The 18184-nt window shown below is 50.9% G+C and overlaps 2 protein-coding genes across 11 annotated transcripts in view; one reads left to right on the top strand and one right to left on the bottom strand.

Moving 5' to 3' along the window:
* Brf1 (BRF1 general transcription factor IIIB subunit) overlaps positions 1 to 18184 on the top strand; it is a 64064-nt gene that overhangs the window by 25680 nt on the left and 20200 nt on the right. For all 7 annotated transcript variants that reach the window (XR_003584348.2, XM_027946648.2, XM_027946652.2 and 4 more), the window contains exons 4-5: positions 6033 to 6064; positions 9852 to 9924. Coding sequence is in view for 6 of the 7 variants with exons in the window: in XM_027946648.2 (XP_027802449.1) it covers positions 6033 to 6064; positions 9852 to 9924 (105 nt within the window). In the remaining variant the exon portion in view is untranslated. The remainder of the gene's footprint in view (positions 1 to 6032; positions 6065 to 9851; positions 9925 to 18184) is intronic.
* On the bottom strand, positions 9541 to 13384 carry Btbd6 (BTB domain containing 6). 4 transcript variants are annotated; one of them, XM_071607458.1, is made up of 4 exons: positions 12825 to 13384; positions 12641 to 12731; positions 12418 to 12536; positions 9541 to 9665 (listed from the first exon to the last, which is right to left on the bottom strand). In XM_071607458.1, the coding sequence occupies exons 1-4, from the start codon at positions 13223 to 13225 to the stop codon at positions 9626 to 9628; spliced, it is 651 nt and encodes a 216-aa protein (XP_071463559.1). In that variant the 5' UTR covers positions 13226 to 13384; the 3' UTR covers positions 9541 to 9625. The 4 variants fall into 4 exon arrangements, with proteins under 4 accessions (XP_071463559.1, XP_027802456.2, XP_071463557.1 ...); XM_027946655.2 differs by lacking the exon at positions 9541 to 9665 and adding an exon at positions 10824 to 12272 and having other exon boundaries at positions 12825 to 13240; XM_071607457.1 differs by lacking the exon at positions 9541 to 9665 and adding an exon at positions 12087 to 12289 and having other exon boundaries at positions 12825 to 13382.

Here is an 18184-nt window from a genome sequence, read left to right on the forward strand (position 1 = left end):
TTTCCTTGGGAATTTTTACTATTCCAGCTTCTTGAAACAGATGTTTAGGGTTTTGATTTTTGCCTTTCTTTTCTAACATGAGCTTTCAAGATGACATTTTTCAAGCAGAGTTTAGTTCCATTTGTCATATTTTTATTACCATTCAGTTCAGTATATTTTCTGTCACATCTTGTGACTAAACACTCAGGTGGGCTCACTGGAGTGGCTTCATCTTGAGTCTGGATGCACGAAATAACCACACAGAGACAGAGAAATACCTTTTTCTTTGGGTCATTAAGTAAGTAGCGAACATCCTGAACCCTTTTATTGGGAAGAAGTCATTCAAATGAAGCAAGGGGTCAGGTCTGCTGTCAGGAGGTTGACTGACATGTAGGAAGGCGACACCCAAAGGCAGAACAAGAGAACTGGACACACAGAAGGAGTTTCCATGGAACATTCTATCCCAAACAGGGCAAAGGGGTAGGATTACAAAAGAATAGGTGAGTGTAGCTCAACCCCAGGGGCAGGCCCCACAAAGAGAACCTCCTTGCTATCCGAGAGGGGGAAAAGACCGAGTCAGGAGTCATGGCACTACTGTGCCAGACTTCAGTGATCTTTCAGATCCCCATGGTGCATCAGGCTCCCCACAATTTTCTAATTTTCATTTGCTGGTCCCTCTTGGATTCATAGGTCTTTAGAAGGATATGGCTTATTTTGAAAGGAGTCAGGAATTTTCTACTACCTGTTTTATTATCAATTTCTAGTGTAATTTCATTGGTTTTAAGAACAAAATAATTCCCACATTTTCCCGGTTGTTGAGAGGTGCTTGGCAGCCCCGCAAGCAGTCTACCTGGTGGTTTCCATGTGTCTGCAGTTGGCAAGTGCCCCTAAGTGCCCTGGGCTCCAGTTGGTGCACCATGCTGCATGTTCTCATTGACCCCTCACTGTTCTGAAAGAGGTGGGTAGAGTCTCCCACTGCTCCTTTGATCTGGTCAGGTTTCCATATAGTGTTAGCAGGAAGGTACAAATCCAGGATTGTGCACCTCCCTGGGGGAGCCAAGTCTTTAACATGATAAAATGTCCCTCAACTACTTTCCCCTTGAATTTGCCTTGTTTGATGTTGGTGTTACTAACCATTTTCTACTTGGTTCAGTCTTTTTTTTTTTTTTTTGAGAGAGAGAGAGAATATTTTTTTTTTTTTTTTTCAGTTTTCGGCAGACACAACATCTTTGTCTGCATGTGGTGCTGAGGATCAAACCCGGGCCGCACGCACGCCAGGCGAGCGTGCTACCGCTTGAGCCACATCCCCAGCCCAGTTCAGTCCTTTTTGACATATTCAGAATGTGTTCTTTTATAAGCATAAATTGTGCATTTTTGTTTAATTTATTTTGGGTTCTGGGGACTGATATGGATGCTTAACCACTGAGCCACATCCCCAGCCCTTTGTATTCTTTATATTGAGCCAGGGTCTTGCTAAGTTACTAAGGGTCTTGAGAAGTTGCTGGGGCTGGCTTCAAACTTGTGATCCTCCTGTCTCAGCCTCCCGAGTCACTGGGTTTACAGGCCACTGCATCCGACTTGGTCTTTTTTTAATTTTAATTGGAGAATTTCATCCATTTAAGTTTAATATGATTATTGGTATATTTAGTTTAAATCTGTTTTCTTTTTATATTTTCTGTGTACCAATTTTTCTTCCACCCCTTTCTTCTCACCTCTAAGGGTAATCAAATTTTTATTATTCTGTTTTTCTTCCAAATACCTTGGTCGCATATTTATTTGTTATTAGCCTGGTGCTTGCCCTGGAGATTGTGTCCTGGTCCTTGACTTGTGTCTACCTTAAAGGAGAATGCCGATTTTTCCCAAGCAGTGCAGAATCTCCATGCCCTTGTTTGATCATTGCTGCTGCTGTAAGGTGTTAGGATTCCTTTAGCTTGACCCAATTTTGGCCTTTTCCAGGGCTCTTCATTCCTACCTATGTTTCTGTGCTTTGACCTGGTGTTGTTTTCCTTCCTCTGAATAAACCCCTTTTGTGTTTCTTTTAGTATGTCTGCTGACCAAAAAAAAAAAAAAAAAAAAAAAAATTTCTTCAATTTTGAAAAACGTTTTCAGTGGGCATGGAAGTCCGGCTCTGCTCTTTTAGTGTTTTGTGCTGTTGTTCTGTTTTCCTTGGCCTTGCTTGATTCATGTTGAGGTCACCTGTGAGGCCTCTTGTACTGTGAAGGTCACTGTCTCTGATCACCACCTGCTTTGGAAGAAGTCCCTTTGTCTTTAGCTTCAGGGGCTAGATTCTGATGTACCTAGATATGTTTTTCTATTTACCCAGGTTGTTATTTGTAGAGCTTCTAGAATTTGTAACTTGATATCTTTTGGTCTGTTTGGGAAAAATCTTGGGTAGTGTCTTATTAAACATCATTTCTGTCCCATTCTCTCTCTCTCTTCCTTCTCTGGGACTTCAGTTACACAGATGTTAGACCTTCGTTTCTTTAGATGTTTGTAATTTCAGTGCTTATTTGTCAATAGTTCCTTCTTGTCGGAATCCCTTTTTTTGCTGAATTTCTCCATCTCATCTCAGCTGTATGAGAGCCCTCTGTATTCTGTGTTCAGATCTTCTGTGGCTGTGTATGGCTTGGTTTTTGTTCATTTGGTCTTGTCTATATCTGGGAAAGTGTGGAGACAGTGGGCATTTTTCCTCCCAAAGGGATTTAATCCTCCTTACCTGTGCCAGGGTGTACCTGCCCAAGGTGGCTGGTCCAGCCTGCTTGGGACTGTGGCAGCATCCAGCTGACACACTCTTTCTGAATGCATAGATGCACACACAGCTCTTTCCTCCTACAGAGCTGGCTCTGAGAGGCCCAGCCTTTATGCTGTTCAGGGAGTGCCGTGTAGGAAGCTGTGTGCACAGGGTAGGCTCACTGGAGTGGCTTCATCTTGAGTCTGGCTGATTTAGATATTCCTGAATTCTAAATTTTGCCTTGCCATGAGACTGGGTATGCTGGGTAGTGCAGCTGCCCTAAGGAGAAGGCAGAGTGGCGGTGCCTCTGGCTCTCCGCTGTTACCGTTGTTCCTGGCAGAGGAGGCTGCTTCTGCCAGGTTGTGAGCACAGCTAACCTGGGAGGCGGAGGGAGGCCGAGGCTGTGAAAGGCATTTGTGCTCCATGTAGCTTGCCCCTTACGGCCCTCAGGTTGCTGGGCCGCACAAATGCCTTTGGAATTCCAGGGCTTCAGGTATAGTGACCACCGAACCCGTGACTGGGCCCTGTAACTGCACCCTGAGATCCCTGCCCGCCCAGTGGTCAGTGGCCTCAGGGCCCTGCACCTGCTGGTGGCATGCAGCTGAGTGGGATCTGGTCTGGGCCCTTCCTGCACCGCTCCCAGCAGATGGCAGTGTTGGCACAGGCTGTGGGATGGGGCCAGGAGAGGCCTGTGCTGAGCATCTCTGAATCTGGTGGCCTGGCTACGTGGAAGGAGGTTCTCTGTTCAGAGCAGAGGCTTTGAGTAGGCACTTCACAGACTTCACATGTCATAGAAAGAGTGATGTGCAGGATTATACAGAGGAAGCCTCATGGTGGGTTGCCGTAGCCAGCTGTGGCTCTTGGATCTGGTGCACTGTAGGAGTCGGACAGTGGAGTCATGACGCACTGGCTCTTCTGTGGACAGACGAAGTGGGCCAGGAAGGGGCACCCACAAGACCCACATCAGTTGTCAGATACATGCTCTCTATTGCAGCTTAGGGCTGGCAGGAAGGTAGCCCTGGGTAGTGTGCAGGAGCAGAGCAGGCTATTCACGACACGGGAGTGGGTCCTTGTGAGACCCATATTCTGGGGAGACTGACCCTACCCCAGATTATGTTCAGGATCCGTTAGAACTTGGCCGTTGTGGGGCCCACCAGGTTCTGTTTCAGAAAAGTTGGAAAGGAGGTTCTGAGTCAAACCTTCTTCCCTTTCACATTCTTCTTCTTCTTCTTCTTCTTTTGTTTTTTTGGTTTTTTTTTGGTACTGGAGATTGAACCCAGGGGTTCAATCTGCTGAGCTATACCCACAGTCTTTTTTAATTTCTATTTTGAGACAGGGTCTTGCTAAGTTGCCCAGACTGGCCTTCTACTTGCGATCCTCCTGCCTCAGCCTCCTGGGTCGCTGGGATCACAAGTTTGTGCCATCATGCCTTTCATGCCTCTTTGACAGTCTTAAACATTACAGCCAGCTATATGCTTTTGCACAGAGCTGTGGAATGAGGGTAGCTCAGGGCAACCTGTTTCTGGAGCCTCTGCCAGCTGCACTGTTCACTTGGGTGGGCAGGAAGAATGGTTTCTGGTGTCCCAAGAGGCTATTTCTACTTCAGCTTCTGGTGAGGGCTGGGAATTATGCTGGACCAGGAGTGGGAGCCAGATGTGGAGGTGCACACTCGTAGTCCCAACTACTTGGGAGACAGAGGCAGGAGTCACAAGTTTGGGGTCAGCCTGGGTAACTTAGGTGGGCAGCCCTGTCTCAAAATAGAAATGAAAAGAGCTGGGAACGCAGCTTAGTGTAGAACACCTCTGGGTTTGATCCTCAGTCACGATGGTGGCAGGGTGGATCAGGAATAGGAGTTAACCTCTGAGTTTGGTTTCTTGATTCTTTTTTTTAGTTGTTGATAGACCTTTATTTTATCTATTTATTTATGTGTGGTGCTGAGACTTGAAGCCAGTGCCTCACACATGCCAGGCAAGTGTGCTGCTGCTGCCCAGCCCCTGCCCTGGTTCCTTGATTCTTTTTTTTTTTTTAATATTTATTTTTTAATTGTAGTTGGACACAATACTTTTATTTTATTTATTTTTATGTGGTGCTGAGGATCGAACCCAGGGCCTCACACATACTAGGCAAGCGCTCCACTGCTCAGCCCCAGCCCCAGCCCCCCACCTTTTTTTTTTAATTCCTGGTTGATTCCTAGTTTCAGTTGCCATTGCAAGAAAATGGAGGAAGGATAGTCTAAATACCTCCCTGGCAAGCAGGGACCATGATTGTATAGATAGTGGGTGTCAGGACTGTGTAGACAGTTGCCCCAGTGTTGGAATACCATAGCCCTGGGATTCCAAATGCAGGCAGTGGGCCTCAGGGCTGTGTCGATAGCAAGTGTTGGTGCTATGCAGGTAGTGGTGCTCAGAGCCCCTGTGCCCCCTGACATAGTGCCTGCACAGCCAGTGCAGGGCAGGTTGCTGAGTGCTGGGACCTTTGCTGTGGTGGAGCACCCTGGGTTCTGCTCTAGATTGTGCTGTTAGCTGGGCTGGGATTCAGAGCAGTAGGGACCTGCAGAAGTATGGGTGCTGGATTGTCCTCCTCCTTGGGCATTTGGTGGTCCCACTCCTCTATCCTGAGGTGTGTCATTGCCTTCAATACCCTCTCTAGTCCCCTGGGGCCTTGGAATGGTGGTGTCAGGTCCTCCCTTGCATATCTGAGTCCTCTTGACTTTTCTATGGACACCTGCTCTAGGCTAGACTCAGCACCCTAAGGTTTGTTTTTTTTCTTGTTGTAGTTTTAGATTTTTAGCTAACAGACAGCAGACACTGAATGGCATTATTGTTTTCTTATTTGTGCTGCAGGCAGAGCTAGGGCCTTGTACCTGTTAAACAGTTTACCACTGAAATACACACCCCCAGCCTGTACCCATCTCCTAGGAGTCTGTGTGTGCTGGCACCTGGCAGGCACTGAGCAAGTCCTTGAGGAATGGAGCATGATTGTGGTAGCTTGCACATTTCCATGCTGTTGTGGGCAGAAGACCTTCCATGGAGTGGACACTTGAGTGGGCAGGTGCACGGGAGCTGCTCTGTGAAGGCCCTGTCCTCCTGAGGATCATAATGAAGCCCCTGCCATTTCTGGTTCCCCTGACCTGGCACCACACCTCTTCTTGCAGTCCCTTGTCCTCCCTCAGCACCTGGGGATTGGAAGGTTCAGACAGGCCTGATGTGCCACCTCAGCCTCCTTGATCAGGTGTTGAGCTTAGGTGTGGCAGACTAGGCTCAGCCCCTGGAGATGCAGTTCTGATAGTTTTCATGAAGATGCTCCTTAACTCCGGCTGCAGACATGCTCCTTGATCTCAGCGACCTGCTCCAGGTAGACCACTTTCCCCACTGGAAGGGTTGATGGGCATAGCCTGCACCTCCACATGGAGGCAGTCTGTGCTGCCTGTTGCAGTGGGAAGCCTCCATCTGCAGGGTGGAGAGGCTCAGGTGCTGCAGGCTGGCTCTGCAGGGGTGGGAGAGGGTCACTGTGCTGTCCTGGTGCTGCTCAGGGCTCAGATGGCTCAGCACGAGAACCACTGGAGAGAACCATGTGAACTTTGTTCTTAGGAAATGGAGATTCCTTAAAAGCAAAGGAAAAAATTGGACTGTCATGTATGTGTCTTAAACTATGGGAAAATTCATGTGTGCTTTCTGAGCTCAGAGAAAACAATTTTTGTTTGATTGCTTGTTTCCAAACAAATGAACATTGTGGGAAGATCTTCCCAGGGATGCTCACAGTGTGAGCAGGCCCCATGACCCCACGTTGTGTCCCCACTGATGGCTTTCAGGGGCTAGCCAGGGACTGACTCAAGGCCCTTAGCCCATGACTTGGATTGTGGCAGAGCCCTCAGGCCTGTGGTGATCACTACTGATGACCGGGAAAGAGATGTCATAAAAAATGAAGCTGATGGCACTGTGAGGATGCCACATTAAAGAGAAGTCTTCTGGGGTGCCCCCAGGGTCCTGAGAGCCTGTAGGCCACTGGTGCATGGGCTTCAGTGCCCTCCTATAGTAATCAGCAGTTTACCTCCACCTGGGTCAGATGGAACTTCGTATTTTTGTCCTCCCAGATGTCTTCATAAATGGTATCTCTCAGCAGCTACTGCTGAAATACTGTGGTAAAACTGAACATGACCTGTTGGGATTGTGATGATCCAGTGACTCCACATTTCACATGCACTGCACTCAGATCCAGGCAAGGCCATGACCCTGGCTTTACCCTGGTGGCTTCCTAGGAGAGATGGGCACCAGGGCCAGACAGCTACAGAAGTGACTTGGGCACTGCTTGAATGCAGAGTGGGATACGCCTGTTGGCTCTGGCTTCACAGCCTGTGCGGTGGGAAAACAACCAGCTTGCTAAGACAGAAGGTGGGCAGTGAGGGCTGAGGTTCCCACGCAGGACAGGGAGTCACATAGCCAGGGTGGACACGATACTGTTTGACATTTTTTTTTAATATATTTATTTTTTAGTTGTAGTTGAACACAGTACCTTTATTTCACTTATTTATTTTTATGTGGTGCTGAGGATGGAACCCAGTGCCTCACGCATGCCAAGTGACCGCGCTACCACTTGAGCCATATCCCCAGCCCACTGATTGACCTTTAACAGCTCATGGGCAAAGCCAAGTGCAAGGCCTGGCACCTGCAGGAGGCTGGGCCATGTGGCAGCTTTTGGTGTGAGGAGCCAGCAAGAGGAGACTGGCAAGGTGGGCCCTTCACTGGAGGGGCCTATAGCTCATACCTTTGTTCCTCTGAGATCCCTCTGCCCCCAGGAGCTAGGGTAGGACTGGCATTTCAAGGGACAGGTATATTTGTACTTGTCTGGGTCATTGAGGACCTCACTCAGGATTCTGGCAAGGGCTGACTGCTTTGAAGAAAGGTTAGTAGGACTGAAGTCGAGAGACCACCTTGAGTTTACATGTCATTTTAGTTCTTGCTTATGCATCCTAAAGGTTAAACCTCTCCTTAGCATAAAACTCAAGATCAGTGACCCCCTGGCTGGGACTGTGTGAAGGGACCTGGTGTTCCTGGGCAGGAAACCGTCTGGGTCCTCCCATGGGCCCACGAGGAAGACCTCTTAATCCCTTCCTGTGGCAAAGGGTGCTCACCTGCCCAGATGCACAGCCTCTCAGAGGCCAAGCCAAGGCCCATGACAGTGGTCTGCATGCAGAATGCACTTCCAGCCTGGGGGATTAATGGGAGGGCTGGTTAGCTGTGTCCACCCTATGTTGCCTGTCCATAGAGAGGAGGAGCCATCAGTCACAAGCTCAGGAGAATGAACTGTTAAAAAACTATTAGGGGACAATTTCTAATAAACAGTACTCATAAACAGCAGGATCTCTGGAATCTGGGTGTGGTGATATGCACCTGTTTTCCCCAAGGACTGCTTGAGCCTTCAAGACTAACATGGGATCTCTGGGAAGAGCTGCGTGCATATATATACATGCGTAGCTTTTTGTTTGTTTTTGTGGCACTGGGGATTGAACTTCAGCCCTTTTTGTTTTGAGACAGGGTCTCACTGAGTTGCTAGGCTAGTCTTGAACTTGTAATCCTCCTGACTCAGCCTTCTGAGTAGCTAAGTAGCTGAGATTACAAGTGTTTGCCCAGACATGCATAGTTTTTAAATCTTTGACTTCCTGTTGAAGCCCCTTCAGAGACCTCTTTTCTGCATCATTCAGGTCTCATCCATTTGGGATTATGAGGTGGACAGGTAGAAATCAGCCTTCTAGTGGGACCTGGATGTCCTTGCAGAGGATGGAAGTGACTTGCACAGGAATCCTGGTGGGGTCTAGAACAAGGGCGGGAGTACTCTTGTGAAGGGTGTGCCTACACTGCTGCCAGTACACGTGGACACACTGTGCATGTGCACACATCACACGCCAGGTGTGCATGTACTCACATCAGGCATATGTACCCACACCGTCGTGCACTTACACATACCACATGTCCACACATACCACCTTTCAGCGAGAGACCCCAGGAACTCCTGGACCCTGGAAACACATGGTGGAGCTCTTTTAGAAGGTATTCTGCAAGCCACCAGCCCTTAGGGTAGAGGGCACTTCGGAGACAGCTGCATCCAGCCAGGACTGGGGGTGACCAGTGAATAGTCACCCACTGCCTGGACAGGGAAGCCAAGCCCTGGCCTTCCCAACTGGACAGGCTCCCAGAGCTGACATGTCCCAAGCACTCCCTCCAGTTCCTGCCTCTAATGTAGACACCCTGGTCTTGCCCTTGAAGTTTGTAAACACCTGGGGGGTTGGGGGGAATCACCTTTGTGCAGGAAAAGAGGCCTTGTCCAGGGCTGGGCTTGAGCCAGATGAGGAATTGTTTTGGAAAGGCAAAAGGACCAGACTAATCACACTTGTGAAGCCTGGGAGTTCCAGGGACAAGCCTAAGAACAGGTGTCACAAGCTCAGGCTGACACCAAAGCCGTGGCATGGGCCTAGGGTGGGAACTGGGCCTTCCCTGCCCTGCATATTGTTCAAGATAACAAAGGCTTGTCCCACCCATCTTTTCCCACTCAGAAGCATCCTCCCAACAAGCTGCCTGTGCCTCTGGTCAACGTTGGGCTCCCCAGGGGAGCCTGGCTGCACCCAAGTGCTGAGCCATGTCCTGGGAGGTTCTAGATTCTGACAAGCAATGGTGCTCCCACCACCAGGCAGCCCCCAGGACAGTCCTCCTCCCTGTGACTCCTTCCCTGCATGTGTCAAGAAGAGAGCAGGGCAGCAGGCCTTGAGGTGGGAGCAGTGGAGGAACAGATAGGATCCTGCAAGGCATTTGAGGCCAAGGAAGTGTCGCACGTCCACGTGTTGCCAGCAGGTCTTGATTCTGAATGAGTGCACTGTGCACGGCTCCATCACACCAAAGGGCACCCTCCAGGTGGGGCATTCTAAGCAGATGCAGTCATTGGCAGGACAATGGAGTGGAGCCTAGGTAGTTAACACGGAAGAAGGGAGTCTCCATTACCTGGAGGTCAGGGGAGATGGCTGGCTCTGAGGCATGGGTGGTAGCGTGCTCCACTGGCCAGCTGGGGGCTCTGATCATGGATTCTTAAAAGAAACCAAACTTTTTCTTAAAACACTAATGTATTTCTGGCTGTGCTCTTGTTGCCACAGGTGAATGTGTACGTGCTGGGGAAGACATTTCTGCTCTTGGCGAGAGAGCTCTGCATCAACGCACCAGCCATAGGTATGCTGGGCCTGGGTGGGGTTCTTCAGGGCCTCTGGGATCTGGCATGCCAGGGTGCCCAGCAGGGTGGGAGGGATGCCACCTCAGAAGTGCAAGACTCCTAAAATCTCTCAGGAGCAGAGCCGGGCTATACTGCTGGTACAGAACCAGAAGGCACAGTGCCAAGTGTAGACCAAGCATACGTGGAGGAAAGGGCACGTGGCGCAGCATGCTGGGAGCCCGTCTTGTTTGAACAGGTTTGAGGAACACACCTGCCCACCAGACGCCTTTAAGAAGGCAGGGTGTTCTCACAGACGGTATGAGGGGTGGCTCTAGGAGGCAGGTGCTCTCTAAACTCTTCTCTCTACCAAGACTGGTTTCCTTGGCTTGCCCATCAGCACCTGGCATTGTCTTCTTATGGTGAAGAGGAACCACCTGGGCCAGAGTGGAGGGCTGGGCCCCTGGTGTTGGGTCAGTAGGACAGTCTAGTGCACACTGGGCTGAATCCATGCCCTAGAAGCCACAGCATTGCCCACAGGGCCACCCCTCCCTTTGGAGGTCAGGCAAGTACCATGGAGTGCTGGCATGGGACAAAGGCCAGTGCCTAGAGTCAGTTCCACCCTGGTACACCCCACAGCAGGGAGCAGTGGCCTAGCACCAAATCTGCCTCCTGCAAAGGGTTTGTCTGAGGTGCCACTGATACTGTGGGAAGTGGAAACAGCCAGACAGTTGTCCTATAGAGCTCTGGCCATAACCAGAGAGGGGAAGCCAGCCCATGAGCAACGCCCTGAGGGACAGATGAGTTCCCCTGGGTAACCACTCTGCCCTGCTCAACGCCACAGGCTTTCTCCCAACAATGCCAGCTGTGTGAGGGAAGGCCCAGGTCCCAACTACTATAGTCACTGATCTACACTGGGCTCTTCGTTTTGTGAAACCTTTATTATGAAAATCCACTTAAATAGATGAACTACTTTAAGTGACTTTTCAGTAGTTTTGGATTTGAAGGGGAAGGTCTCAAGGTAAGCTTGGAACCTCATGGAATCAAAAAAGATGGGAGGCACATCCAAGCATCCAAAGCCTGAGCACCACTGTGTGGGATTTGGCCAGGTCCTACACTGAGTCCCCAGTCTGCCCTCTGCCTGCAGTGTGCACTCCAGTGTATAGGAGACACTCAAGACTTGGCCACCAGGCTCAGGCCGCACAGAGAAAGCTCTTACTTCCCACACTTGGGCTGAATAAGAAAGGGAAGCCTTTGATGTCAGGCCCTGGGCAGCATCCCACACCTCCCCTGCACTTACTGGGGGGGGGGCTCACCCTCTCTAGGCCCCTCACAATCTCAGGCATAGAAGATGAGCTCTGGGATCTGCCCACCCTGGACCCCTGTCCCATTGGTACTATCTGAAGAGCACTGGAACTGGAAAGCCACCTTCCCACACTGTACTTCCGTCATCCCTTCCTGCCCAAAGTAGCTAAGCTCGCTGCCGTCCAAGACAGCGCTGGCAGTGTAGAAGGTGTCCTGTTCAACCTGGACTGGGTGCTCAAACCAGACCGGGAAGGTGTTACTGGATCCATCCGACACAAACTTGGTCAGGTTCTGAGCCAGGACCATCCCCAGCCGCTTGAGTTCAATCTTTACAGTGTACTCAGCCTTCCCAGAGCTGGACCCGTATAAGCCCAGACCTGCTATAAACACCCTTCTATCCACGGCAAACTGGATGCTGTCACAGCGCCCACGGTACCGCCACTGGTTGCTGCGGTAGGCAGAAGACTGGAAGCGGTGGCACCTCTGTGGAGCAAGGCCTTTCCTCTTGGTCAGGGGAAAGTCAAGGAGGGGCTTGTTGGCAGCTGTGTACCACAGGAAGATGTTGTGGGTCTCCTCCAGGGTCAGGATGTCTGACTGGGCAGCACCATTGGCAAACTCCTCCAGAGTCATGGTTGGGATTCGGACCAGATAGAGGGCTCGCCCCAATACGTGCCTCTTGTTATGGGGGGTGGCTGGCAGGCCCTGCCTTCTGCACTCTGCTTCAGCCCAGTTCAGGACAGCTTCAAAGACCACTGCCTCTTTAGTGTTGAGGGCCTCACGGGTCACGATGATCTCCAGGGTTTGCCGGTCAATTTCACAGAAGCCTTCCGACCGAAGGGCCATCTCAGCCTGTGCATCAATGACCTCCCAGCAGCGCTGGGTCAGTTCAGGTTCCTCAAACAGCCGGCTCTGGGACAGCAGGACGCATGCATTTTTGGCTTCCAGGCTTGTCTCCAAAAAGGTGACACAGGCTTTTGCTAGCGCAGGCACAATGTACTTCTTAGCAGCATACAGAGTCGCCAGCACCGTGTCAGCCTCCAACTCGATCTCATCACTGTACATGTACCTGGGCAGGGCAGGGACCTGCGTCGGGGGAGGGGGCCTGCTCCAGCTGGCCTGGGTGAGGAGCCTATGGGCTCCTGTGTGTGTGCCCTCCCGGGGGAACTTCAGGAACCACCCCATCCTTCCAGCCCGTCAAGCAGAGCACTTACTTTAACAAGACCAGGAATGCCGCGGGCTCCACGTCAGGAATGTGGATTTCGGACTTGACCTCTGCAAGGTCCCCATAGAACATAGCATAGAAGACAGAGCTGCCGACTGCCAAGACGTACTGTGGTTGGAAAAGAATCTCGTGAGCCACAGGGCAGTAAGGCAGGCCTGGGAAGGATCTGTCCAGCTACAGGCCAGCCCAGGGACAGCTGTGCCTCTACCCACCTTATGAGCGGGCACCCGCCTGGCCGCCCCCAGCGGCCCCACGATGAAGTGTACATCTGCCATGAGCTCGTTGTTGAACATCAGCGCGTTCCTGCAAGCGCAGAGGCACAGGGCTTGCACGGGGAGCGCACAGAGCCGCGGGGGCGTGCGGGCCGGCGTGCGGGCCGGCGTGCGGGCGGCTCACCTCTCGCGCAGCGTCGGATGGAAGGACTGCCAGTTGGGGCTCTCAGGGTTGTTGTTGTCGGGGGCGGGCGGCGCGGGCGCCGGCGGTGGCGGGGCGGGCGCCGGGCGGGGCGGGGTGCGCGGGCTGGCTTTCCTGCCCGTGGCCGCGCCAGCAGCGTTGCTGTTGGCGATGTCGGTGGCGGTGGCGGCGGCGGCGGCGGCGGCAGCGGCCGCTCCGGCTGGCGGATACAGCTCCGCGGCCATCTTCGTGCGCAGAGCGTGGGGGGCGGCCTCCGCGCTCGGCGGTGTCGCGCCGCGCGTCCTCGCGCCGCGCCGGGGCCTGGGAGGCGGCTCTGCGAGCACCAGCAGGGAGGTCAGGCACTGCGCCACCCGCCCGTGCAGGCAGGCCAGCGGCAGCAGCATGGGGCCGCGCGGCGGCGGGCGCTGCTGCCCCCGCCGCGGCCCTCCCCGAGGCCTCGGCCCGCCCCGGCTCCCACGGCCCGCACGGGGCCCACCCGCCCGGTGCCCGCCCCTCCCGGAGCCCGCGGCCCGGCCGCAGGGGGCGCCGTCCCGCCCGCCCGTCCGCCCTCGCCCGTACCCGCCGCGGCGCCCGTGCGTCTCGGCGTGTCGCTGCGCGTCACAGCGAGCGCCCGAGGCCCCGCCCGCCCCGTCTCCGAGGACGCCAGGCTCCGCCCCTCTGCGACTTGGCCCCGCCCCGCCCCTGACGTCGTCGGGGCCCGCCCCGCCCTTCAGGATCCCTAGGCTCCTCTCGCAGACCCGCCCAACTCCCGCGGGAGGCGGTGAAGCTGTGTGGTGGGATGTCTGGCTGATACCGCGGCGGTACCCTCCTGGGACCCGAACGCCCCGCTCCTTCCCGCCTTACGTCGGCACGCTTTCCTGTCACCCAGAAATGAGAATGCAGAAACTTGGGTGTTGCAGAAAAACCGACGCAGCTTATTCCGCTCCTCGCTGGAGGACGTTACTCTGAGCAGCTTGGCGACGCCCTGAGGTCCCCTCCCAAGCTGCGAGTTGCTGCCGGGGCGCCCCGCAGCCCTGTCCTTACACCCGTCTCGGTGAGGACTTGGCGTGGGACCTGGCCGCCTCTCTTGCTCCTTAGGGCTTCTAGGCATCCAGCTGGGACCATGCCTCAGTGCCCCGTCTCCGGGAAGTTGTGGTGTTTTTTTTGTTTTTGTTTTATAGACATCAGTGGTGAGATGTTGTCTCAGAATCCTGTTTATTTAGGGGCTTTTAGGACTGGGGGGGGGTTGCCAACTCATTGTGCCCCGATTAGTTTGTTGTGCCCCCTCCAGAATATGCGAAATGGTTCCTCGGCCTTGCTAATAATCCACTTTCTTTCTGACCTTTGGTAATTCATGGGAATTTATATCACATTGTCTTCATTTGCATTTCTTTGACTGTGAATACAGTTGAACATGGTTTTGTGTTTGTTGCCCTTTTGTATTTTGTTCTGAATTTTATTTTTGTGTTTTACCGTTTTTTTAAAACAGATAGTCAGTAGTCTTTTTCTACTTTGTTTGAACACGCTTGGTAATTTAGATCATTGCAGACTAGAAGCAACCACTCATTGATGGCCTTTCCACCCTGCCCTGAGTGCTTTACATAAGCCTGCCCCAAAGAAGAGGGAGAAGGCAGAATTGTCATTTTCCTTGAGAGAACAGGCATTAGAGGAGTTAGTAATGTGCTCAGGGTCACACAGCAGGTGGGGGTTGGTCCTAGGCACCCCGCCAGCCTGGGCTGCTGGGGAACTCCTCTGGCCTCTGGGACAGTCTGATATAATCCCACCTCTTGCCTGGGGATGATTCCAGCTGTCAGTGTTTTGAAGATGCCGGCAGGCCCAGTGTGAGGGTCTCCAGTACTCTCCATACAGCTTGTTGGTAGCTTTGAACTGAGCCTCAGTAGTTGGTGACACCTGGCACACCCAGGCCCAAGAATGGAGCATAAATTTCCATTTCTTTCCATGGTTATCTAAGTGTTCAACCTCCTCAATTTGGAGAATGTTGTTTTCAGAAGGTATCTCCCATATTCCTGACAACGGGACTCTCCAGAACGCAAGTCAGGATGAAAAAAAGACCAACAACCCCGTTTTTAAAAGTGGGCAGAGATGTGAACAGACACTGCCTAGGAGGCAAGTGAGCCTGTGGACAGTGCACACATGATGAGTTAGCTGGGGTGAGCTGCCGAGTCCCCCAGGTGGCTGAGCTCAGGACGGCTGAGGATGCCAGGCGCTGGGATGACAATGTGTGTCGCATCTGGCATTTTGGAAAGATGGTCCAGAAAATCCCAAGAGAAAAAGTGCACATGCCCACCTTGGATACAGAAGCCACAGCAGCATTTCACACTGTCAGAGCCCACTCTCAATGGTGCACTGTGGTTATGTCCCAACCATTCTCAGAGAAAATGATAAAGGGCATGAACAGTTTTTAGCAAAAAGAACAAATGGCCAGAATGGAAAGAGTCCACATGTCTATCAGCATCAGAAAGGATGAACAGACTGGTGGGTTCATGCAGTGGGCATAGCAAGAATGAGCTGCGGAAGCCACACGCCAACCCTGAGCAGACAGCTGCCTGGGGAGGCAGACAGCATCCTGACCTGAGGGTAACTGTGGGGATGTGAACACCTAAAACCTTATACTTAAATAAAAAAAGAAAAGTTACCTCTTCCATCTTGTGTCTTAAATGTGTTATAACATTATGTGCAGTAGTTACTTGATTTAAAAAAGTTTCTACTTCTGTATTCAGTCCTTTTATAGTTCCTAAAGCTTGTTTATATTTTTTGATTAGACTTGGTGGAAATTTATATGTTTATTGATCTTTTTAGAGTAGATTTCATTTATTCTTTATTGCGGTAAAACAATTTATTTTAATTTTTTGCAGTGCTAAATCCTTGGCCATGTGCATGCTGGGCAAACGCTTCTCCTCAGAGCTGTCCACCCCAGGCTCTCAACAGCATTGAGGGTACAGAGCTGCCTGGGCTCTGAGCATGGCGCTGCACGGCGTGTCTCAGGGCTGCTCGTCTCTCATGGCGAAGCCCTGTTGAATAAACCCTCCCATTTCCCTCTTCCCAGCTCCTGTGGACCACTGTTCTACTCTCTGTCTATGTGAGTTTGATGACTCTAGGGACCTCACGTATGTGGGATGGTACAGTCTTTGCCGTTTTGTGTCTGGCTTACCCCTCTGGACCTAATGTCCTGAAGGTCCGTCCAGTGTTGTGATATGTCAAGGTTCCTTTCCAGTTTAAGGCTGAGTGATATTCCAGTGTGTGTGTGTTACCACTTTGGCTTATCCATTCATCCATTGATGGACTCTTGGGTTGCTTCCGTGTTTAAACTGTGGTTTTATGTTGCTGTGACCATAGAAGTGCAAATGGCCCTTTGAGATCCTGCTTTCAGTTAGGGGTTTCTACCTAGAAGTCAAATGCTAGAACATATGGTAGCACTATGTTTAGTTTTTGTTTTGTTTTCTGGTATCAAGGATTAAATCCAAGGGTGCTTAACCATTGAGCCATGCTCTCAGCCCTTTTTATTTTTTATTTTGAAACAGGGCCTCTCTAAGTTGCTGAGGCTGGCCTGGAACTTGCAATACTCCCGCCTCAGCCTCTGCGTCACTGGAATTACAGGTGTGCACCACTGCACCCAACTATGTTTGGTTTTTTGAGGCGACTTCATAGTGGCTTTTCCTTAGTAGCTGCACCATTTTACATTCACGACAACAGTGTGCAAAGTTTCCAGATTCTCTGTATCCTCACCAACTTTACAGCCTTGTTTTTGGTAGTGGCCATGCTGATGGGTGTGAGGTGGCGTCTTGTGGTTTTGGTTTACGTTTTCCTGGTGGTTAGTTTTGTTGGGCATCTTTCCATGTGCTCCTTGGCCATTTGCTTATCTTCTTGTGTTTTTTGTTTGTGTGTGGTTTGTGGTCTGGGGATTGAACCCAGGGGTGCTCTCACTGAGCTACATCCAGCCCTTTTGCTTTGAGACAGGGCCTCATTAAGTCACTGAGACTGGTCTTGAACTTGCGATCCTACTGCCTCAGCCTCCAGAGTTGCTGGGAGTACAGGCGTGAACCACTGTGCCCAGCCTGCATGTCTTTGGTGAAATGTCAACTCAAGTCCTTTGCCCATTTTCTAATCAGCTTATTTGTTTTTCCTTGTTATTGAAGTATTCAAATTCCTTCTATATTCTGGTCTGCAGACATTTCTCTCCCAATCGATACACCTGATAAAAAACTCCTTGGCTTGGTATAGAAACCTTTGAGGTTGAAGTAGTCCTGTTTGTCTATTTCTGCTTTTGTGGCCCTTGTTCTTGTCCAAGAAGTCATTGCCAAGAACAATGTCATAGAACTTTTCCTGATATGTTCTTTTAGGGGTTTTATCTATCTATCTTTCTTTCTTTCTTTTGCTTAGATGTTAACCTGTTTTGTTTTCATTTTTTTCTTTTGATTTCGCAGTGTTGGGTTGAACCCAGGGCCTTGTGTAAACTAGGCAAGCACTGTACTGAGCTGCATCCCAGTCCTGCTAATCTGTTTTGAGTTAATTTTTGTACATATTGTAAGATAAGGGTCTGTCTTCACTGTTCTGCATATGAAAATCTAATTTTTCCTGCACCATGTATTGAAGAGGTTATCCTTCCCTCACTTGTCTTCTCAGCACCTTGTTGAAGCTCTCTTGGCTGTAAATGCAAGGGTTTATTTCTGGACTCTCTTGTTTTGTTCCATTAGTCTATGGATCTGTCTTTACTGGTTTTATTTATTTATTACTTAGTTTTCTTTCTTTCTTTTTTTTTTTTTTAAAGAGAGAGTGAGAGACAGAGAGTAAAGAGAGAAGTTTTTAATATTTATTGTTTAGTTATCGGCGGGCACAACATCTTTGCTTGTATGTGGTGCTGAGGATCGAACCCGGGCCGCACGCATGCCAGGCGAGCGCGCTACCGCTTGAGCCACATCCCCAGCCCACTTAGTTTTCTTTATTAGTTTTTTTCTTACTCTTTTTTTACTTACTCTTTTTTTCTGGTCTGGTGATAGAACCCAGGGGTGCTCTACCACAGAGTTATATCCACAGCCACCCCTTTTTATTTTTTGAGACAGGGTCTCACTGTGTTGTCCAGGCTGGCCTCAAACTTGTGATCCTCCTGCCTCAGCCTCTGTAGTACCTGGAATTACAGGCCTCTGCTACCACACCGAGCCCTTTTTTGCCTAGCTTTAAGGATTTATTTTGTTAATTTTTGACTTCTTATTGTTTAACTGCTTGGCTTTCTTTCTTTACTGTTTCTTCCTCAGTCTTGAAAGTCCCTAGGTCTATCAGGTGCCTGGAGGGTCACTCAGCCGTGGTGAGGAGGGGAGCCTGCTTGTCCTCAGTTTTGTGGCAGT

The sequence above is a fragment of the Marmota flaviventris genome, chromosome 2, assembly GCF_047511675.1.
Source record: "Marmota flaviventris isolate mMarFla1 chromosome 2, mMarFla1.hap1, whole genome shotgun sequence".
NCBI lineage: Eukaryota > Metazoa > Chordata > Mammalia > Rodentia > Sciuridae > Marmota > Marmota flaviventris.